Source organism: Heterodontus francisci, chromosome 6 (assembly GCF_036365525.1).
Source record: "Heterodontus francisci isolate sHetFra1 chromosome 6, sHetFra1.hap1, whole genome shotgun sequence".
Taxonomy (NCBI): Eukaryota; Metazoa; Chordata; class Chondrichthyes; order Heterodontiformes; family Heterodontidae; genus Heterodontus; species Heterodontus francisci.
This window is the reverse complement of record NC_090376.1, coordinates 121819211-121843674: the sequence shown is the minus strand read 5'-3', so window position 1 is coordinate 121843674 and position 24464 is coordinate 121819211. Positions and strand designations below refer to the sequence as shown.

Here is a 24464-nt window from a genome sequence, read left to right as displayed (position 1 = left end):
AATGTAGCACTTCGTCAGAAAATGTCAGCTTCGACTCAATCCTCACTTCCAAATGCAGAAACATGGTGTGCTCAAGCCCCAATCCAGAGATTGAGCACATAATGACTATGACTCTATGACTCTATAATCTAGGCCAATACTTCAGGGCAGTACTGAAGGCATGCTAAACTGCTTTTTGGGTGAGAAAGGAACAGGAGTCGGCCCTCGCGTCTGGTCCACTATTCTATCAGATCATGGACGACCTTTAACTCAACTCCATTTACCTCCTTTGATGCAGATTCCTTAATTCCCTTGACTAATAAAAATCTATCAATTTACATCTTGAAAATTTCCATTGAGCCAATAAGGGGAGGTTGTGGGAAGAGGGGGAGCGGCAAAGTTCCACATTTCCACTGCTCTTAATGTTAAAAAGTAGTTTCTAATTTCACTCCTAAATGGTCTAGCTCCTAATTTTAAGATCGTTCTCTTGTTCTGGATACTCCCACCAATTTATCGGGATTTATTTTGCCAAAATATACTATATTCATAAAAATCTGTTAAAAAAAATGCATTACAAAACAGTTCAAAACAGCACCAAGTTGACATTCCAAAAAGTGCAAAGGAAATCAGTTTTCTTCAATGTAGCTGTGAGTTGTCTCACAACCCTTCCATTCCATTTTACATGCCATGTACATTTTACAGCAAACCCATATTTGGTGCATACAGCCCGAGGGGTTTCCCATGGGTCCAGCCCCTCAGTTCACTGGGGCGGGAGGATCTTACACAGTGGTTTATCCAGTTTATCTGGATCTACCCTATCGAATCTCTTCATCGCTTTGAACACCTTGATTACATCACCCCTTAACCATCCAAACTCAAGGGAATGCAAGCTACCTTTATGCACTCCGTCGTCATAACATAGCCCTTTAAGTCCAGTAATAATTCTGGTAAATCTGCATTGAACGCTGCCCCTCCCCCCTACAAGGTTAATAAGTCCTTCCTGAGATGCAATGCCCAAAACTGAATGCAGTTACTCCAGATTAGCCCCGACATAGGATCTGTACAACTAAAGTATCACTTTGTCCCCTTTGTATTCAGCTCCACTGAGATAAAGGCTGACATTCCATTAGCCTTTTAGATAGTAAACTGAGGGCCAATCTGCCATCAGATAGACATAAAAGATTCCAGATTCGTTCTATTCAAAGAAAGATGGGTTCTTTTGGTAATAATAAAAACAAAATACTGCAGATGCTGGAAATCGCTAATAAAAACAGAAATTGCTGGAAATACTCAGCAGGTCTGGCAGTATCTGTGGAGAGGAGCAGCGTTAATGTTTCAGGTCTGTGACCTTTCATCAGAATTTCTTTTGGTATTCTGGCCAATAATTATCCCCCAACTCGCATCTCTAAAATAGGTTATCTGGTGATTTATCACATTGCTGTTTGTGGGAGCTTGCTGTGAGCAAATTGACTGCCACGTTTTCTACATTACAACAATGACTACACTCAACAAGTACTTCACTGGCTGTGGTCAGGAAGGTGCTATATAAATGCAAATTCTTTTGTTACTGCATTGACGTTTCAGCCCAGATTATGTGCATAAACTCTGGAATGTGGCTTGAAACCATTCCAGTAAATCTGCTCTGCTGCCTCTACAAGGCCTCGATGTCCTTCGTAAGCTATGTTGCCCAGAATTGGCCACATAAGGACAATGACAGACAGCAAAAGGCTCTCTGGTCCATCCAGCCTGACCCACACAATTGTGGTGCCTTGTGTATCACAATGTCTCTTCTCCACCCCATTCAAAAATCATGTGATCCCCTGGAAGAGGTGAAAAAACAGTTAAAAGCCCAGGGGGAAAAAATCTAGGAAAGTCCTCTCCAGCATCCTCAATCAAAAGCTAGTCCAGGAGACCACTCTGTCACTGATAATTCTGTGCAGTATCTACCATTTCTCCCCTTGACATTCAATGACATTACCATGGCTGAATCCCCTACCATCAACATCCTCGGGGTTACCGTTGACTAGAAACTGAACTGGACCAGCCACATAAATACTGTAACTACAACAGCAGGTCAGAGGCTGGGAATTCTGCAGTGACTAACTCACCTCCTGACTCCCCAATGCCTGTCCACTAGCTACAAGGCACAAGTCAGGAATGTGATGGAATATTCTCCACTTGCCTGGATGAGTGCGGCTTCAACACCCAAGAAGATTGACACCATGCAGGACAAAGCAGCTCACTTGATTGGCACCCCATCCACCACCTTAAACATTCACTCTGTCCACCACCAACGCACCGTGTGTACCATCTACAAGATGCACTGCAGCAATTCGCCAAGGCTCCTTAGACAGCACCTTCCAAACCGGTGACCTCTATCACCTAGAAGGACAGACATATGGGAACACCACCACCTACAATTTCCCCTCCAAGCCACACACCATCCTGACTTGGAAATATATCACCGCTTCATCACTGTCGCTGGGTCAAAATCCTGGAACTCCCTTCCTAACAGCACTGTGGGTGTACCTACCCCACATGGACAGCAGTAGTTCAAGAAGGCAGCTCACCACCACCTTCTCAAGGGCAATTAGGGATGGACAATAAATGCTGGCCTTGCCAGCGATGCTCATTTCCCACAAATGAATAAAAAAGTGATCTCCACCCCAGTCAGAAACAGGTCTAGCTCTCACTTGAAGGCAAACCAAAATTCTCCTGAAGCGCACGTTGGGAATACTCAAACAACATTTACATGCTCAGCCCTCTCTGTGCTCGTCTTCCTGCAATGTTCTAATGAACAAAGAACAGTACAGCACAGGAACAGGCCATTCGGCCCTCCAAGCCTGTGCCGATCTTGATGCCTGCCTCAACTAAAACCTTCTGCACTTCTGGGGACCGTATCCTTCTATTCCCATCCTATTCATGTATTTGTCAAGATGCTTCTTAAACGTCGCTATTGTACCTGCTTCCGCCACCTCCCCCGGCAGCAGGTTCCAGGCATTCACCACCCTCTATGTAAAGGACTTGCCTCGCACATCCCGTCTAAACTTTGCCCCTCTCACCTTAAACCTATGTCCCCTAGTAACTGACTCTTCCACCCTGGGAAAAGCTTCTGACTATCCACTCTGTCCATGCCGCTCATAACTTTGTAAACCTCTATCATGTCGCCCCTCCACCTCCGTCGTTCCAGTGAAAACAATCTGAGTTTATCCAACCTCTCCTCATAGCTAATGCCCTCCAGACCAGGCAACATCCTGGTAAACCTCTTCTGTACCCTCTCCAAAGCCTCCACGTCCTTCTGGTAGTGTGGCGACCAGAATTGCACGCCATATTCTAAGTGTGGCCGAAACTAAGGTTCTGTACAGCTGCAGCATGACTTGCCAATTTTTATACTCTATGCCCCGACCGATGAAGGCAAGCATGCCGTATGCCTTCTTGACTACCTTATCCACCTGCGTTGCCACGTTCTGTGACCTGTGGACCTGTACGCCCAGATCTCTCTGCCTGTCAATACTCCTAAGGGTTCTGCCATTTACTTCCCACCTGCATTAGACCTTCCAAAATGCATTACCTCACATTTGTCCGGATTAAACTCCATCTGCCATTTCTCCGCCCAAGTCTCCAACCGAGACTTGAAGGTCAATGGAAGGTCGAGGAGCAGCAGCTCATTTCCAGTTCAGCATTTTACAACCTTCCGGACTCAACATTGAGTTGAATAGTTTCAGATTCTAAACACTGCTCCCTATTCCTTGGAAAGCAGCTATTGGTAATGACTCTACTGTTAACATTTATAGCTGCTCTGGACCCACCTTTCTTTACTTGTTCCATTATTAATCTTTCGCCTTGCAGCTTCATCTCTTTTGTTGTTTAATCCCTCCTGCCTTCCACCCTATCACAGACCTTCCCCGTTTGCTCTTACCTCTGCATTTCCCCTCCCCCTTTCCCTGCCTCTGTACTTGCTTAAAATCTGTCACATCTCGAATTTTTTCCAGTTGCAATAGAGGGTCATTGGCCTGAAATGTTAACTCCATTTGTCTCTTCGCAGATGCCGCCTGAACTGCAGAGTATTTCCAGCATTTCCTGTATTTATTTACATGCTCAGATGAATCAAAGGAGGGTTTTAATGGTGTTGCAAAATTATAGCCACAAGTTTGTCCGTTGCATAATATTGAAGTGAGGTCTCAGTGTGGATCTGGATGAGTAACTACTATAAGTCTTGGTATTAAAGAGGGAAGACACGATACAGCAAATACCAGTAACAAACCAGTCACTTTAAGTTGGAAGGTAAATGTGTGAGGTTTTCGCTTTTTACTTCTTCCAGTCAACTCTGCAATTGGACAGATTTACAACCACAGAATTGTTCTTTGTTTACTTTCTGCTATGTACTGCATATCTTCAGTTTGGCTTTTGGGTTATCTGACATTTTATTTCTCTGCATGATGAAGGAACAACAAACTCTCCTGGCTGGACTCACAAGGAATTAAGTTGCAGATCAGTCACAATATCACCGAATGGCAGAGGAGGTTCAAGGGGCTAAATGGCTTCCTTCTGTTCCTATGTTCCCATTTTATACCCTCCATAGCTCATTCAAAGTTCTGCTATCCGTATCCTAACTCGCACCAAATCCTGTTCGTCTATCATTCCCTGTGCTCACTGACCTACATTGGCAACGCCTCTATTTCCGAATTCTCATTTTGTTTTCAAATCTCTCCATGGCCTCACCCCCTTCCTGTGTCTGTAACCTCCTCCAGTCTGACAACACTCCAAGATATCTGCGCTCCTCCAATTCTGGTCTCTTGTGCATCCCCAATTTTCATCACTCCACCATTGCCAGATGTATTGTTAATAAATAGCTTTATTTCAGTACAGATTTGTTCACAAATATCTCAAAGTTATGACCATTCCTCATGTTTATATATACAGCATTCACATAGATGTATTTATAGAGAACACTTGGTCCTGGACTGGGCTGGTTTTGATCACCTGAGAGGGTCAGAGAGGAATTTTCCATCGTATTTGTCCACTTATTGGGCTGGTGTTTTTACTCTGTGCTTTCTGTCTCTTTTGGGAGATTTTATGGCTGCAGGAGGTGGGGGGAGTGATGGTGGGCGGACCAGAGAGGAAGTCTCCAATCACAGTGCTCCGACCATCATAAGCATGGCGTAGGCTTGATGGACGTTCTGGTCTTTTCCTGCCTGTCAGTTTCATCTGTCATACTTTAACACTCAAGCTTAACCTTTAGGCTCTTTGTTACATTTTGCGCAGTTGGTAAATGCTTTGTGGTTCTGATGATAGCATAGATGTTGTCTGTAACCTTGTACCACACATTCTTGGCATGCTAGATTAGTTTCCACCACCTACAGTATGCTTGCATCACTCCGTTTCTGTGCTTACGAATGCCTGCATTTCTGGGACCTCACTGCTAGATTGCCCTTTATCAATCTATTCCTTTAGACATTTTTGTGAGGAATATATAGACTGCACAGCTGCATTCTTTGTACTTTTCAAAACTCTTAGCAGTGAAACGATTTATCGACCACGCCATAAGTATGAAATCATTCTTGCAAGTGTTATTCCTTACCACTAATGAACTTCACTTGGGCATGCCATCAGCTCGGCTTTTTTGTAATTCCATTAAAATACTTTTCTGCTGTTTTCCAAACCAGTTCCATTATGAGGTTAACTGTCAGAGAGATGACACAGGAAGTGCCTTAATCTAGGTTGACACTCTCAGGGCAATGCTGAGGGAGTGCTGCACTGTCAGAGGCGTCTTCTTTCAGATGAGACGTTAAATCGAGGCGCCATTTACCCTCTCAGGTCAACGTAAAAGATCGTTTGACTATTATTTTGAAGAAGAGTCAGGGAGTTTTCACTCACGTCCTGGCCAATACTTCTCTCAACCAACATCATTAAAACAGATAATCTAGTCATTATCACATTGCTGTTTGTGGGAGCTTGCTGTGCACAAATTGGCTGCCATGTTTCCTATGTTACAACACAAGAACACAAGAAATAGGAGCAGGATTAGCCATACGGCCCATCGAGCCTGCTCCCGTTCAAAGCGACCATGGCTGATCTTAGGATTCAACTCCACTTTCCCTTCCGCTCACCATACACCTTGATTCCCTGAGAGACCAAAAATCTGTCTAAAAGACTGTGACTATACTTCAATAAAAATGTACTTCATTGGCTATGAAGTGCTTTGGTGAGTTCTGTAGACATCAAAAATGCTTTATAAATGCAAGTCTTCCTTCTCGTGAGCAACCTCAGGGCCTATGACTTGACGCCCAGGTCCTCTAACACTGTTGAGGGGGTGATTTGTTGATATAAGACTTCATGGTTTTAATTTCTTACCAATGGATGCAGGTTTCTTTCTAATGGTTGCAAGGCTCATTCCAATGGGTGTGTCATGCAGGCCGCAACCTGCCAAGAATGAGGCACATAAATTTCACCACATGGAGACTAAATTTCAATTTGTTGTTGGGAAGAAGAGAAGGCCTGTTACAACGAATTGCCAGGCCCCTGGCCAGAATGACATCTTTGCATATTAGCAGACAGTGTTGGAACAAAGGAACTATCCCCTGCTCCCTTACAATACACAGAAAAGACCTGGTCAAACCAGTCGGTCAGGTGACCACCCTGCTGGCCAAACTGGGGAGTTTAATTGTAAAAACAGTGTTTGAACTGGCAGAAAGCTCTTGGCTCCTGGGTTGAAAAGAGCCTCTCCTGTCTGCTCCCATCTCTTTCTCACAGAACTCCAAGACCCAGTGAAGACACATGAACCCCAAGGGAGAAAAGTCTCCCACAGTGAACAAGGTTTAAGAAGAATACTGCACCCAAACGAAAAGCAAGATCTACCTACAATCAAGGATTCAACAGCGAGCTCGAAGCACAGTAACAAAAAAAACCCCTCAGAAATTGTCTCAAACTTTTCCACTTGATCTTTTCTTCTGCTCTTTTCTGTCCCTATCTGCATGTATCGCATCTACATGCTAGCGTGGGCCCGTCGTGTATCCTTAGGCATTAACCAAATTAGAGTTTAAGTTTGTTTAATAAATTTCACTTTTCTTCTTTAAACCTAAGAAAGCCTGTTTGTGCTCATTTCTTTGCCTTATAATTGGAAAGTGGTGAACAAGGATTCAGCAAAGGTGGAGCTCAAAACACAGTGTGTTTAAAAATTAAACCCTGTTACAGTAAGACCAGGTGAAGGCTGAGAGGGAACCCTAGACACCTTTCTCACCTGGTCCTAACAAGTTTTAGTTTTAGAGATACAGCACTGAAACAGGCCCTTCGGCCCACCGAGTCTGTGCCGACCATCAACCACCCATTTATACTAATCCTACACTAATTCCATATTCCTACCACATCCCCACCTGTCCCTATATTTCCCTACCACCTACCTATACTAGGGGAAATTTATAATGGCCAATTTACCTATCAACCTGCAAGTCTTTGGCATGTGGGAGGAAACCAGAGTACCCAGAATTGAACCCAGGTCGCTGGAGCTGTGAGGCTGCGGTGCTAACCACTGTGCCGCCCCTAACAAGGTGCAAGGTTCTTTTCAATGGGTGCAATTTGGAATAGAATCATAGAAGGAGGCGACTCAGCCAATCGTGCTTGTGCCTGCTGCTTGGCAGAACTATCCAATGAATCTCCCTATCATTTTTCCCCATTTCTTTGCCAGACCTATCTTTCAACCATCGGAGGAGGCATCCAATATCCCACAATGCAGTGCGTGTGCTGTGAGTGACGTGTCGGGTTTATGCGCAGGGGCGATGCTGCGCACGCAGGCGGGCGGGCCGACGGCCGGCATCCGGCACGGAGCGGGAGGTTGGCGGAGATGGCGAGCCGTTTCTCTGCCTTCTCGGTGCTGCTGGCGGCCGTTCTGGGAGTCGCTTCGAGCTTCTACCTGCCGGGCTTGGCGCCTGTCAACTTCTGCGAGACGGAGAACGGCGAGTGCAAGGTAACCGGGGCCTGAGCGTGACCTCCCTTCGCAACGACCCCGGTAGGAGTGAGCGGGCAGGCGGGCAACAACCCGAGAAGGCCTCAGGCCGGTCAGTTGTCACCAGCCTGCATTAACCCTGGATCTCAAACTCTCGCCCCAGGGACCTACCTTAACATTAGTCAGGGAGAAAAACTTCCTTCAGGCGTTTCCTACTTTAAAAACAGGGGAATAAGTACGAAATTGGACAGGGACTAGTAGGGGAAAGATGGGCCAAATGTCCCCCTTCCGTCTGATTCAGTTGTCACAAATACAAGCATATGTTGATAGAAACTTGGCAAATGAAATGCCAATAGTAGCTCCAGACTTGACTATTCCAACTCGCTCCTGGCTAGTCTCCCACATTAAACTTGAGGCCATCCAGAACTCTGCTGCCCGTGTCCTAACTCTCCATGTCGTGTTCACCCATCACACCTGTACTCGCAAACCTACATTGGCTCACAGACCGGCAGTGTCTTGACGTTAAAAACTTTCATCCTTGTTTTCAAATCCCTCCACAGTTTCATTCCTTGTTATCTCTCTGACTGCCTCCAACCCCACAACCATCCGAGCTCTCTGTGCTTTTCCAACTCTGGCCTCTAGAGCATCTGCGATTTTTACTTGATTGCTGTGCCTTCAGCTGCCCGGACCCTAAGATCTTGGATTCCCTCCTTAAATCCTTAGCCTCTTCACCCCTCTCTCCTCCTTTAAGACGATCCTTAAAAACTACCTCTGTGACCAAGCTTTTGGTCATTTGTCCTAATATGTCCCAATGTGGCTCGGTGTTCCATTTTGTTTTATAATACTTTTATGAAATGCTTTGAGATGTTTTAGTACGTTAAAGTTGCTGTTTCAATAGTTTATTGTGTGATGGTTTTGGTTCAACCGAACTCATTTTCTGGGGTTCTATATGCTGGGATCAGCCGTCAATCAGTGGATCATGCACTTAACTTTCAAGTCGGACGTTTTGTGGCACTCCAGAGGCTTGAGCATCAAAATCCAGCTGACGCTCCCCATTTTCAGTACTGAGGTGTCATCTTTCAGATTAGATGTTAAACGGGGTCCCCTCTGCCCCCTCAGGTGATCCCCTGGCACTATTTCAAAGAAGAACTGAGGAGTTCTGCCTGGTGTCCTGAGCAATATTTATCTCTCAACCAACATCACTAAAAAAGCATTATCTGGTCTTTTTCTTTGGTGGTTGTGGGAGCTTGCTGTGTACAAATTATCTCCCATGATTCTGACATTACAACTGGGACTGCACTTCAGAAGTATAAGGTTGCGAAAGGCGCTAATATGGGTGTTCGCAGTGGAATAATGCAAGCGGACAGGGCAGATGGGAGAAGGAGGAAGTAAAGGACAAGAAAAACACATTCACAGATCAGGATCTGACCTGTTTGTCGACATTGTTATCTATGGGCAGGAGACACCTGTAATTCAAATATGTATTGCTCAAGCTATTTCAAAAGAGAATTGTGTAAGTACACAAAGCAAATATATGCAGGGCTGCAGAGAAAGAGTAGGGTGTGATTAATTGGTCTAATTGCATAGCTCTTTCAAAAAGTCAGCACTGCAACAATGGGCTGAGTGGCTCCTTCTGTGTTAAATTCTAGATTAAAACATGGGTTGTACACTATAGGTTACAGGTCAGTTCATGAGGGTATAAAAGTTAAAGCAAAAAGATAAATGGGGGAGAGGGGCTGGGGGTAGATATTTCACTAGCCATGGAGGCAATGTTTTCAGAAGTAATATAAATAAAAAGGCTTGCATTCAGAACCTTGCAGTGTCCAAAAGCACTTTCTTCTTCTTCTTCTTCTTTGGCCTCCTTATCTGGAGAGACAATGGATAAGCGCCTGGAGGTGGTCAGTGGTTTGTGAAGCAGTGCCTGGAGTGGCTATAAAGGCCAATTCTAGAGTGACAGGCTCTTCCACATGTGCTGCAGAGAAATTTGTTTGTCGGGGCTGTTACACAGTTGGCTCTCCCTTGCACCTCTGTCTTTTTTCCTGCCAACTACTGAGTCTCTTCGACTCGCCACACTTTAGCCCCGTCTTTATGGCTGTCTGCCAGCTCTGGCGAACGCTGGCAACTGACTCCCACGATTGTGATTAATGTCACAGGAGTTCATGTCGCGTTTGCAGACGTCTTTAAAGCGGAGACATGGACGGCCGGTGGGTCTGATACCAGTGGCGAGCTCGCTGTACAATGTGTCTTTGGGGATCCTGCCATCTTCCATGCGGCTCACATGGCCAAGCCATCTCAAGCACCGCTGACTCAGTAGTGTGTATAAGCTGGGGATGTTGGCGGCCTCGAGGACTTCTGTGTTCGAAATACAGTCCTGCCACCTGATGCCAAGTATTCTCCGGAGGCAGCGAAGATGGAATGAATTGAAACGTCGCTCTTGGCTGACATACGTTGTCCAGGCCTCGCTGCCATAGAGCAAGGTACTGAGGACACAGGCCTGATGCACTCGGACTTTTGTGTTCCGTGTCAGTGCGCCATTTTCCCACACTCTCTTGGCCAGTCTGGACGTAGCAGTGGAAGCCTTTCCCATGCGCTTGTTGATTTCTGCATCTCAAGACAGGTTACTGGTGATAGTTGAGCCTAGGTAGGTGAACTCTTGAACCACTTCCAGAGCATGGTCACCAATATTGATGGATGGAGCATTTCTGACGTCCTGCCCCATGATGTTCGTTTTCTTGAGGCTGATGGTTAGGCCAAATTCATTGCAGGCAGCTGCAAACCTGTCGATGAGACTGCAGGCACTCTTCAGTGTGAGATGTTAAAGCAGCATCGTCAGCAAAGAGGAGTTCCCTGATGAGAACTTTCCGTACTTTGGACTTCGCTCTTAGACGGGCAAGGTTGAACAGCCTGCCCCCTGATCTTGTGTGGAGGAAAATTCCTTCTTCAGAGGACTTGAACGCATGTGAAAGCAGCAGGGAGAAGAAAATCCCAAAAAGTGTGGGTGCGAGAACACAGCCCTGTTTCACGCCACTCAGGATAGGAAAAAAGCACTTTACAGCTCTGTAAACACTGGGCTGCATGTATTTGTGTTTATGGGCTAATTTCATGGCTAGAGTTTAAAGTTAACAAAACTATTGAGTAACTATTCAGTTGCTGTCAAGTAGGTATCACTAAGATTCCAAGTTAATAAAACTGTCCATATTACAGCGATAAACTATTCAACAGCTTGTGTCTTTTTTCTTTTTTTTCAGATCACTTCTGGCAGTGATGCTTTTAAGAACAGTGACATTTTATCTTTTAGAATTTTTTCTCTCGTCTTTTCACTGTGATCTCATGTTTCTTTTGAGATATTTCTGTTATTGGTGGTATTAATGTATTTTTTCTTTAGATATTTCATTTGGCTTAATTAGATTCCTAAACTGCCAAAATGAGTGTTAGAAATATGCCAGAACTCCTGGAGAATTTGGGATTTGTTTTTGTTGGAAATGCGTTTCCTGGAAAGAAAGGAAGACTTGCATTTATACAGCACCTTTCACAATTGCAGGATGTCCCAAAGCCCTTTACAAATGATTAAGTACTTTTGAAATATATTCACTGTTGTAATGCAACGAGTAACTCACCTCCTGACTCCCCAAAGCCTGTCCACCATCTATAAGGCACAAGTCAGGAGTGTGATGGAATACTCTCCACTTGCCTGGATGGGTGCAGCTCCAACAACACTCAAAAAGCTCGACACCATCCAGAACAAAGCAGCCCACTTGATTGGCACCCCATCCACAAACATTTACTCCCTCCACCACCGACGCGCAGTGGCAGCAGTGTGTACCATCTACAAGATGCACTGCAGCAATGCACCAAGGCTCCTTAGACAGCACCTTCCAAACCCGCGACCTCTACCACCTCGAAGGACAAGGGCAGCAGATGCATGGGAACATCACCACCTGCAAGTTCCCATCCAAGTCACACGCCATCCTGACTTGGAACTATATCGCCGTTCCTTCACTGTCACTGGGTCAAAATCTTGGAACTCCCTCCCTAACAGCACTGTGGGTGTACCTACTCCACATGGACTGCAGCGGTTCAAGAAGGCAGCTCACCACCACCTTCTCAAGGGCAATTAGGGATGGGCAATAAATGCAGGCATAGCCAGTGACGCCCACATCCCATGAATGAATTTTTTTAAAAAAGTGACAACCAATTTCTGCAAAGCAAGATCCCCCAAACGGTAATATTATAATGACCAGATAATTTGTTGTCTTGTTAATTGAGGGATAAATATTGGCCAGGACACTGGGAAGACCTCCTTGCTTTCAAAGCAGTGCCGTGGGATCTTTTTTTATTCAGCCAAGAGGGCAGACATGCCTTAGTTTAACCTCTCGTCCAAAAGACGACACCTCTAACATTGCAGCACTCCTTCAGCACTCCATTGGAGTGTCCATCTGGATTTTTGAGTTGAAGTCCTGGAGTGGGAATAATGTATTTTGGATTTCACTTCAGATAAGTCATTGTCAGAATAAAACAGAACATTCTGAAAATGCTCACTAAGATAATGTTGAAGAGAAACATAGATTCATATGTTTAGTTTTTTTTAAATATAACTTTGGAGTCTGTTGTGATGAAATTATGACAACAGATCCACTTGATTGTGTTGATTGGAGGGATGTTGGACAGAACACTAGGAAAACTCTCAGCTCTACATATAGTGTCCACCTGAATCACCAAAATATCACATTTGTTTAACATCTCATTCATCCAACTGTGTTGCACATCCTCATTACTACCCTGAAGTTGCAAGCTGGATTACGTGCTGAAGTCCTGAAATGGTGCTTTGCACCCACAGCCTTCTAACTGAGACAAGAGTGCTACCACTTCAGACAATTGTCAGTGGATGAGAGGATAGATAAAAGGCAGCTATTATGCTCTGCATCACCCCTTATTCCCAACCCCTGCCTCCTGTCTTCTTGCAGTTGGGTATTAAGAAACTTGAATGACAGTAATTGTTGAATTGGTATATAAAAGAAGATATTTTACATTTATTCTTACTGTAGACCAATAGTGAATCACTACTTACTTGACTGCTAGGAACTCCACAGTTGTAAACATGTACCTACTGTACAAAGTGCCCAAAACGAATAAAACTGTTCAAGAACAATAACAAAATCTTGTAACAATAATATAGTAAAATATCTGAAGACGATTCACAGGAGCATTATCAAACTAAATTTGACATCGAGCCACATAAGATATTAGGACCGATTAGATATGTTTTAAGCAGCAACTTGAAAGAGAAAAGAGCGATAGAGAGGCGAAGAGGTTTAGGGGGGAAATTCCAGAGCTTAGGATATTGGCAGCTGAAGGCACAGGCACCAACGGTGGAGTGATCATCTAGGCGAGAACACGTCTTGTGTATAGTGTACTCGTCCTGAGCCCTTTCAGCAGTGTGCCTAAACCTCAGGGCTTCCCTCCTAATGCTCCCAGACCTTATAACCTCTCAAATTACTGCTGCGCCCTCAGAGTCTATCCCAGTCCTGCGAGACCCTAGGCCTTCTTCCCAGATACAAGGGCTTCCCCATTCCCGACAAATCAGTGTCCTTGTTATTGGCAGAACACCCTTCTACTTAAAAAAAAAAAAAACCTCTGACTCATTTGAAAGAACAACTGCTACTATATTAATATAAAAGCAAAATACTGCAGATGCTAGAAATCTGAAATAAAAACAGCAAGTGCTGGAAATACTCAGCAGGTCTGGCAGTATCTGTGGAGAGAGAAGCAGAGTTAACGTTTCAGGTCTGTGACCTTTCATCAGAACTGGCAAAGGTTAGAAATGTAATGAGCTTTGAGCAAGTGAAAGGGGAGAAGGAGGGAAGAACAACAAAAGGGAAGGTGTGTATTAGGGTGGTGGGCAGGAGAGATTAAATGATAGATGTCACAATAAAAGGCAAAGGGAGTGCTAATTGTAGTAGTAAAAGACGAAGCATTAATCCAGAGTGTGTGTTAGTGGCAGAATATTGAACAGCTCTGTCTAAAAGTAAAAACAGGAAAAGCAAGTTTAATATAGGCACATTGTTTAAAAAATAAATAGATAAATTTGACAAAAATGGCAGTCCTGCTCTGAAGTTGTTGAACTCGATGTTGAGTCCAGAAGGCTGTAGAGTGTCTAATCGGAAGACGAAGGTGCTGTTACTCAAGCTTGCAATGAGCTTCTCTGGAACACTGCAGCAGGCCAAGGACAGAAATGTAGATGTGAGAGCAGGGTGGTGAATTAAAATGGCAAGCAACCAGATTCGGTCATGCTTGCGGACTGAGCGGAGGTGTTCCACAAAGTGGTCACCCAGTCTGCATTTGGTCTCCCCAATGTAGAGGCGACCGCTTTGTGAGCAGCACATACATTATACTAAATAGAAAGAAGTACGAGCTTTACGGCGCACCTCTGCTTCCGGTTGCTTGCCATTTTAATTCACCACCCTGCGCTCATGCCCACATTTCTGTCCTTGGCTTGCTGCAGTGTTTCAGTGAAACTCAGCGCAAGCTCGAGGAACAACACCTCATCTTCCAATTCGGCATGTTATAGCCTTCTGGACTCAACATTGTCAACAATTTCAGAGCATGATTGTAATTTTTTTTAACCATGTGCCTGTCTTAAACTTGTTTTATCATGTTTTTACTTTTGGACAGAGCTGTTCAATATTCTGCCATTAACACTCTCTCTGAACTAATACTTTGTCTTTTCCTGCAACTATTAGCACTTCCTTTGCCTTTTGTTCTGTGACGTCTCTGTCATTTATTCTCTCCTGGCCTCCACCCTAAGTTGGCATTTATAGCCGCTCTAGGCGCTGCTCAACAAACCAGTTAGTTACCTTTATGGAAAAGGACCTTGTTGTATCTGTTTGTATGCTGTGGGGGTCACAAATTAGGGCTCCCACATGCCTTCAAACAAGGCCATACCAAGGTGCAGGGACGACCAATGCTGGAAGTTCCCATATCCTTGACTGAGAGACTCCATGGTGTGTCTGATGAACCTGGATAAATTGCCAAGTATGCCTAGTTATAGGAAAGCGTAGAGTTTAGGAAGTTTAGAGAAAGGGGGAATTATTTGCTGCTTACTAAAATTGCCACTGGCATTCCAGTGCACTCCCCCTGAAGCAGTAGATTTAGTGTCAAATCCTTAATTTCTCCTGCAGGTCAGTTGCTTTGTTAAGAGAATCATTGGGTGGAGACTGCTGTCACAGGAATAAATGTGAGTAAGGCATTGACTGTTGCTTTAATGCACCAGCTAGCAATCAATAGAGGCTGAGGAATAGGTTGCTTGCTGGTCCCATTGACCAGGTAATAAGCAGGATGATGATGCAATTTGGATCATAAAATCAAGAAAAGTGCTAACTGTGGTGGTTGCTCTGATAGTTCTGATGTGCTTAAAGCAACTTGTAACTGAACCATATGAACATGGTGGCTCCAGGTTCCAGTTACCTGTTTCAGTTCGCTGGTCTCCCACTATTTCAGCCCGGATGGCATGGGGCTACAAAATGTAGCCTCCGTGCCATTAACCAAGGCTGCAAATGTATTTGTCTTGAATGTAACCATAGGACTCTGACCACTTTGGTTATGAGCACAACCACTGTAAGATGTTCCCTTCACCAGTGAGGGTGGGAGGGGAATTTAACTGCAAAACTAAGTTCGATTTAGGTGTAATATGGAGAATTATTTTCTACAAGTGCTTAATAAAAGCCTTTTTGGGATTCTGTCTTGGAATAGTCCTTTTAAATTATCAAACTTGTTTCAAATCATTCCATGGCCTCTTGCCCCTCCCTATCTCTGTAATCTCCTCCTACAGCCCTCCAGTATCTGTGCTCAACTAATTCTGGGCCTCTGGCCCGTCCCCGATTTTCATCATTCCGCCATTGGCTGCCATGCCTTCAGCTGCCTGGATCCTAAGCTCTGGAATTCCCTCCCTGATGGCCTTTCTACCTGTCTTTCCTCCTTTTAAGACGCTCCTTAAACCTACTTTCTTGACAAACTTTTGGCCATCTGACTAATATCTACTTAAGTGACTGGGTGTCAAATTATCCTTTATATCGCTCCTGTGAAACACCTTGGGACGTTTTATTATATTAAAGGTGCTTCATAAATACAAGTTGTTTACGTCTTCATTATTTTTAATAACTGAGCAACCACGGGAATTTAATTGTCCCACAAGTGGGGCAGACCAAAACTAGGGACCATAAATATAAGAAAGTCACCAGTAAAGAATCCAATAGAAACGTCTTTGCCCAAAGAATGGTGATAACTAGGAATTCGCTACCACGTGGAGTAGTTGAGGCAACTAGCATAGATGTATTTAAGGGGAAGTTAGATAAACGTGGGAGAAAGGAACAGAAAGGTATGCTTATTGGACTTAGATGAAAGGTAGGAGGAGACTTGTCTGGGTCATAATGGCTGTTGTAGACCAGTTGGGCTGAATAGCTTGTTTCTGTGCTGTAAAATTCTATGTAATTATATGTATATAAAACCTGAATGAAGCTCTTTTAGATTTGTAAAGTAAATAAAACAGCTCTTGGCATCAAGTTGTGCCATGTCTCAATGGTCTGTTTTTCAGTCATAATTCCTGAAAAGCAGAGAGTTGTCATTTTGTTGTGTGTCATATTTCAGTACAGATATGTGGAATAAGGGGGCTCTATCATGATCCCAGGGACATGCTTTTGTTTAACTGTATTGGGCAGGAAAAAGTGCAATCCAAATCGTGGAGGAGCAAGAGTGACCAGTGATGCTGAACTTGTGAATATTGTGTATTTTTTTTTAAAAGCGTCAACTCTACATTATGCTTCAGCTGTTTAAAATCTTACTACATCTTTCTTTGTAGGGCACAAAGGTTTTTACGATGCTTGCTAATCTTGTTCTCCACCCCAAAAGAACATTAAAACACTTGAAGTCGGAAAAGTTGAGATTTTTAATGTTGCTTGTTTTTCTTCTTTGTCCCCCTCCAGAGTGCTATTGAACTATTTGTGAACAGGTTGGATTCGGTGGAATCTGTCCTGCCTTATGAGTATGATGCGTAAGTAAATTTACCTTCATTTAAAGCCTTTGGTATGTATTCAGACTTATAATATTTTAGACTTAGTATATTGTCTGGCTGTGTTTACATGTGCAAATAATATAAGGATATTGCATTGTAATTAAAGAATGCTGAGCTAGTAAAATTGCAGTAGATAAGGTCCTGAAAATGTTTCTTCCTGCTAAAGGTTTGATTTCTGTCAATTGGAAGAGGAAAAGCATCCTTCGGAAAACCTTGGCCAAGTACTATTTGGTGAGAGAATTGAGTCATCTCCATACAAGGTATGGGTTTGCCTACCTGGGATAAAAAGGTTCTTATCAAAAAGGAACTTTATTCTGGGCTGCTGTTTTAATATATTGATGTAAATGTATCTTGTTCTAAGATATTGAAGTATGAAGCAGCCAGAGCAATGGATAGTTGAAAAGGCTTCTCGTTCAGTGAAATAAAAGCAAAATACTGCGGATGCTGGAAATCTGAAACAAAAACAAGAAATGCTGGAATGCCAAACCTGCTGAGCGATTCCAGCATTTCTTGTTTTTGTTTCTCGTTCAGTGAGTTTATCAAAGTATCTGAGCTAAACAAAAGCCCCAATTTTAATCATAGTTCCCTGCCGAGTTTGCTGATTTCAGCTGCTGTAATGTTCACTGTTCCGGGTTAGGGAGGGGAAAATTGACCAGGATTACCACGAGTTCTGTTTCTTGTTTAAATTGAATGTCTTTTGAATCAAGCTGTCATACAACTTTCTCTAGATGGCAGTTAAGAATCCGGAGAGCAAGAATGTCCAATGCCAAATCAGCTGAACTGGATAGCACAGAACTGTTGTTAATTGAAATGGCAGAAAATTATGCCAAATATAAAAGTCAAAGGAAAGGAGGAAAGAATATGAAAACATTTGAAAGGTTTTTGAAAAATATTTTCTTTCCTTTCTTCCCCACCACCTGACAAAAAAAAAATTGCTGTATGCTGAATTTCCTAACTGATTCTCTCAATTTTCCTTTAAAAAGTACCAATAGATTTTAGCAGAATTGAGTCCCTTTTCATCAGGCTGCTTTTTGCTGCAACTGTACAAAACTCCAGTTAGACCCCACTTGGAGTACTGTGAGCAGTTCTGGGCACCACACCTTCGGAGGGATATATTGGCCTTGGAGGGAGTGCAACGTAGGTTTACAAAAATGATACCTGGACTACAGGGGTTAAGTTACGAGGAGAGATTACACAAATTAGGCCTGTTGTCATCAGAATTTAGAAGGTTAAGGGGTGATTTGATCGTAGTCTTCAAGATATTGACAGGAAAAGACAGGCTAAATAAAGATAAACTATTTCCACTGGTTGGAGATTCTAAAACTAGGGGCCATTATCTAAAAATTAGGACCAGACCTTTGAGGAGAGATGTTAGGAAGCACTTCTTCACACAAAGGGTGGTAGAGGTTTGGAGCACTCTCCCACAAACAGCAGTTGAAGCTAGAACAGTTGTTAATTTTAAATCTGAGATCGATAGATTTTTGTTAAGCAAAGATATTGAGGGATATGGGCCAATGGCAGGTATATGGAGTTAGGCTGCAGATCAGTCATGATCTGATTGAATGGCGGGACAGGTTCGAGGGGCTGAATGGCCTACTCCTGTTCCTATCTTCCAATGTTTCTTTGTTCCTATTGTGAAGTTCAAGTTTTTTGCTGTTGCAAATTTGGGCCTCAGGAGTGTCCTCGTTTTCATCTCCTCCTGCAGCCTCCCTAGAAAAGCCACAATAATTGTTGAGGTTACGGACAGAGGAAGAAATATGAAGTGGCTTGTCATAAGTTGCACTTTCATGTGAACTGTATCATAGTTTAGTTGAACCAGGGCCCTGAGTTATTGAAACAACTGAAGAAATATTTTTTTTAAATTGCAGTTCCACTTTAAGAAGGAAGAAGTGTGTCAGCAGGTCTGTAGAAAAGAATACAATCCAGGGAACAAGGATGACATATCAAAGTTGACGTTTCTGAAGAATGGCATGCATTTAAACTATCAACACCATTGGTGAGAAGCAGTTCGCTGTTGCTTTTAGTTAAAATTATAAGTTTTATTTGTTTTGGTTACTAACATGTTCTGCTAAAAACTATGGTGTTACAATTCCATATTTGTCATATGTCCATGAAAATTGTTTGTAACTTGTATATAATTGACCGTATTTTTTTTAAAAGATGCATCCAACCACTGCGATAAATTGGTGCCACTTTGCATACCACTGCTTTATGTCTTCCTAGAGCATACACAGAGGTGATTGCTCTGGCAACAATACAAGTTTCTCTTCAAAAGAAGAGAGGTGGTAAAACTGCAGCCTCACTGATCAAGTGAAGTGCCTGTTAGCAATTAGTACAGGGTCATTGTTCAAGCAAAGCTAATGGAGAAATCAGATAAAACTTCTGTTACGACAGTGACGGGAGCAACGCGCTGTCAGTTCAGTCCCATCAATCCACAGGTCACAGCATATTATGAAGCTTTCACCCCCAATTGGAAAACAGCTAAATTAAACACTATAGTAACCCCAGAATGAAACAGGTCAAACCGGGTATCTTTAGACAAGAACAAATTAACAATTTATGAAAAAAAAATCTAAATGTTAAACACCTATGTCTAAAGACCTTTTAACTTATTTTAACCTGACTCCCGTGTTCTCTCACACACACTCGAAAAGAAACAGTAATTAACCAGTTTTTAAAAGTGGAGTTTTTAAAATTAGCTGTCTCAAGAATAAATAAAATAAGAAAGTCTTTGCAGATTACGTTCCTAATGGATGAGGAATTCTAATATTGAAATAGTCAAAGGCCACTTGAAGACTTCACGTGGATTTGATATCGATAGTCCTTCAGTAGATAGGCATTCAACTCTTCGGCTGCAGCAAGCATTAAACAGTTCTTTGAACAAAAAGCACAGCAATATCAAAGGTTTCTTGAAAAAGAAGGCTTTTCTTCTTTACTCAGGGAATTAACATGGCTTGTAGCTCCTTGTAAAATTTTTGCGGAGAGAGAATAAAACAGCTTTTTCTTCAATACGCCTGGCTGGAAAGTCTGTCAAAACTAACTGCTTTCAGCTGGTTTCTTCCAGTTTTACACACAGCCAAATGGAAACATTACCAAGTGACCCCTCTCACAGCAAGGTCCCATGAACAGTAGAGATAAATGACTAGATAATCTGCTTTGGTGGCATTGGTGGAGGGATAAATGTTGGCGAGAATATCATGAAACTTCCCTGATCTTTGTATTGCCCATGAAATCTTTTACTTCTGGGGCTTAAGTTTAACATTCAAAAGACAGTACTTATAATGAAACAGCCTCTCTGTACAGTACTGGAGTTTCAGCCTAGATTATATACACGCATTCTTCCAGTGGAGCTTGAATCCTTGACCTTGTGATCAAACACAAGAGCCCACCATTTGAGCGAAGCTGACAGAAGAAATAAAGGTCGGTAAAGTGTTAAAGCTTAGTGTTACGACCAGGTGAGAAAGGAGTCTAGGGTTCCCTCTCAGCCTTCACCTGGTCTTACTGTAACAGGGTTTAATTTTAAACACACCGTGTTTTGCGCTCCCCCTTGGTGAATCCTTGAGCACCATTTTCCAATTATAAGGCAAAGAAATGAGCACAAACAGGCTTTCTTGGGTTTAAAGAAGAAAAGTGAAATTTATTAAACTTAAACCGAAGCTCTATTTCGGTTAACGCCTACGGATACACGACGCCCCCCACACCAGCATGCGTAGGCAATACACGCATGCAGATAGGGACAGGAAAGAGCGGAAGAAAAAAATAAAGTTGATAAGTTTGAGGCAATATCTGAAGAGTTTTTGTTAGTTTTTTGAGTTCACTGTAGAGTCATTGTTTGTAGGTAATTCTTTTCGTTGGGGCCCAGTTTTCTTCTTAAACCTTGATCACTGTAGGGGACTTTTTCCTCTTGGGGTTCATGTATCTTCAATGGGTCTTGGAGTTCCATGAGAAAGAGATGGGAGCAGACAGGAGAGGCTCTTTTCAATCCAGGAGCCAAGAGATTTCTGCCAGTTCAAACTCTCTACAATTTAAAACTCCCCAAGTTGGCCAGCAGGGTAGTCACACGATTGGTATAACCACTCAGGGAATGGTCCCGTGTTCCAACACTGTCTGTTAATATGCAAAAATGTCTTTCCGGCCAGGGGCCTGGCAATTCCTTGTAACAGGCATTCTCTTCCCAGCAAGAATTTGAAATTTAATGTCCATGTGGCAAAATTAATGCCCCTCATTCTTGGCAGTTGGGGGCCTGCATGACACCTCCACACCCAGGTGAATGAAATGCGATTTGAAAAAAAAGGCGCATTTCATTAAAAGGGTTGCGAGAATATATATGATGCAGAAAACCATGCATTTCTCTCATTCAGTGCCATTCATTCATAAATACTAAAGCTTATTAAAACTGTCTTTTCTGGGTGCCAGTGCTGCTTTAATTTCCCCCTTTTTGGCATCCCAGCAACCATGGAGTTCTTTGGGGAAGTTTTTCTTCAGTTTGCCTATTTCCATGGCTGCCTAGGGCTTTTGTTCCTGCTGAGGTAATTTTTCTTTCAGGAGAGTTAGTCGTGGACGGGTCTATCCTGAACCTGAAGACACACTCGGTGCTTTGCTGAGTCATGCAAAGGCTTTTGACTTCAGAGGATGGGTGGTTTGCTTTTTTTTTGAGTGTAGGGGAGGATTCTTTGTTAATCTCCCCTTTGTTCTCTGGGACACTCCTGCCTGCAGGTCTTTGTGCAGATTCTGCTGCACTCCCCTGTGGCACTTTGATTAGGTGGGGCATTGGAACTATTGCTACGTTAAAGGTGCTATATAAATGTAAGTTGTTCAAATGACTGCTTCTTGCATATATATAATAGAGAACACGTTTGTGCAATTCTCAATATGTACTCAACCTCATTGTGTTTGCAGGATCATTGATAATATGCCTGTCACGTGGTGCTATGACGTTGAAGATGAACAGAAATTCTGCAATCCAGGATTTCCAATTGGTTGCTACATAACAAAAACCGGTCATCCGAAAGGTGCTTGTGTTGTTAGTGTAAGTTTGTAAATATTTAAATGCTGGCCCTAATACTACTCCAACACTAATTATTAAAAGCAGTTTGCTTTCTTGACCAAGGATTTAAACAATGTCTTTTGGTGAACAAATGTATGACAGGGGTTGGTCTTATCAGCATCCTTATTGATACTGCCTAGATATCCAGAAAAATAGGCTGAGTAAAATTATAAATATTCCTTTGATGTATGTCTAGCTTCCCAAACCTGGCTATATGTGGCTGACTCTTAAATGCCCTCTGAAATGGCCCAGCAAGCCACTCAGTTGTATTAAACTGCTACAAAGTCTAAGAAAAAGAATGAAACCGGACAGACCAACCGGCATCGACCTAGGCACCGGAAACGACAATGGCAAACCCAGCCCTGTCGACCATGCAAACTCCTCCTTACTAACATCTGGGGGCTTGTGCCAAAATTGGGAGAGCCATCCCACAGACTAATCAAGCAACAGCCTGACATAGTCATACTCACAGAATCATACCTGGCAGACAATGTCCCAGACATCACCATTCCTGGGTATGTCCTGTCCCACCAGCAGGACAGATCCCCCAGAAGTGGCAGCACTGTGGTATACATTCTGGAGGGAGTTCCCCTGGGAGACCTCAACATTGACTCCGGACATCTCATGGCATCAGGTCAAACATGGGCAAAGAAACCTTCTGCTGATTACCACTGATTACCCTCCCTCGGCTGATGAATCAGCATTCCGCCATGTTGAACACCAATTGGAAGAAGCACTGAAGGTAGCAAGGGCACAAAATGTACTCTGGATGTGGGACTTCAATGTCCAGAACCAAGAGTGGCTCGGTAGCGCCATTACTGACCGAGCTGGCTGAGTTCTAAAGGACATAGCTTCTAGTCAGGGTCTTCGCCAGGTGGTGAGGGAACCAACAAAAGGAAAAAAACATACTTGACCCCATCCTCACCAAACTACCTGTTGCAGATGCATCCGTCCATGATAGTTTGGTGACCACCGCATAATCCTTGTGGCGACTAAGTCCCATCTTCACAGAGGGTACCCACCATCATGTGTGGCATTATCACCTTGCTAAATGGGATAGATTTCAAAAAGATATAGCAACTCAAAGCTGGGCATCCTTGAGGTGCTGTGGGACATCAGCAGCAGCAGAATTGTATTCAACCACAATCTGTAACCTCATGGCCTGGCATATTCCCCACTGTACCATTCCCATCAAGCTGGGAGACCAACCCTGGTTCAATGAAGAGTGCAGGAGGGCTTGCCAGGAGCAGCACCAGGCATACCTAAAAATGAAGTGTCAGCCTGGTGAAGCTACAGCAAAGGAATACCTGCACGCCAAACAGCGGAAGGAGCATGCAATAGACATCTAAGATCTGCATTCCTGCCACATCCAGTCATAAATGGTGGTGAATAATTAAACAACTGACAGGAGGAGGCTCCACAAATATCCCATCCTCAATGATGGGGTAGCCCAGCACATCAGTGCAAAAGACAAGGCTGAAGCATTAGCATCCATCTTCAGCCAGAAGTGCCGAGTGGATGATCCATCTCTGCCTCCTACGGCAATCCCGAGCATCACAGATGCCAGTCTTCAGCCAATCTGATTCACTTTACGTGATGTCAAGAAACAACTGAAGGCACTGGATACTGCAAAAGCTATGGGCCCTGACAACATTCCGGCAACAGTACTGAAGACTTGTGATCCAGAACTAGCCGTGCCCCGAGCCAAACTGTTTCAGTACACCTACAACACTGGCTTCTACCCGACAATGTGGAAAATTGTCCAGGTATGTCCTGTACACAAAAACCAGGACAAATCCAACCTGGCCAATTACTGTCCTATCAGTCTGCTCTCGATCGTCAGCAAAGTGATGGAAGGGGTTGTCAACAGCGCTATCAAGTCGCACTTGCTCAGCAATAACCTTCTCACTGACGCTCAGTTTGGGTTCTGCCAGGGCCACTCAGCTCCTGACCTCATTACTGCCTTGGTCCAAACATGGACATAAGAGCTGAACTCCAGAGAGGTGAGTGACTGCCCTTGACATCAAGGCAGCATTTGACCCCAAGTATGGCATCAAGGAGCCCGAGCAAAACTAGAGTCAGTGGGAATCGGGAAAACTGTGTGTTGGTTGGAGTTATACCTTGCACAAAGGAAGATGGTTGTGGTTGTTGGTCAGTCACCTTAGTCCCAGGACATCACTGCAGGAGTTCCTCCAGGTAATGTCCTAGACCCAACCATCTTCAGCTGCTTTATCAATGAATTTCCCTCCATCATAAGGTCAGAAGTGGGGACTGCACAATGCTCACCATTCGCGACGACTCAGATACTGAAGCAGCCTGTGTCCATATACTGCAAGACCTGGACAACATCCCCGCTATGGCTGATAAGTGGGAAGTAACATTTGTGGCACTGAAGTGCCAGACAATGACCATCTCCAACAAGAGAGAAC

At 43.6% G+C, this 24464-nt stretch overlaps 1 protein-coding gene across 2 annotated transcripts in view; it reads left to right on the top strand.

Annotated features, from left to right (window-relative positions):
* The first annotated feature begins 7760 nt into the window (after nucleotides 1-7760).
* The window catches only part of tm9sf2 (transmembrane 9 superfamily member 2), a 49142-nt gene continuing 32438 nt past the window's right edge, over nucleotides 7761-24464 (top strand). For both annotated transcript variants that reach the window (XM_068034229.1, XM_068034228.1), the window contains exons 1-5: nucleotides 7761-7942; nucleotides 16900-16967; nucleotides 17155-17248; nucleotides 18857-18984; nucleotides 21888-22017. In XM_068034229.1, coding sequence (XP_067890330.1) covers nucleotides 7820-7942; nucleotides 16900-16967; nucleotides 17155-17248; nucleotides 18857-18984; nucleotides 21888-22017 — 543 coding nt within the window. In that variant the 5' untranslated portion in view covers nucleotides 7761-7819. The remainder of the gene's footprint in view (nucleotides 7943-16899; nucleotides 16968-17154; nucleotides 17249-18856; nucleotides 18985-21887; nucleotides 22018-24464) is intronic.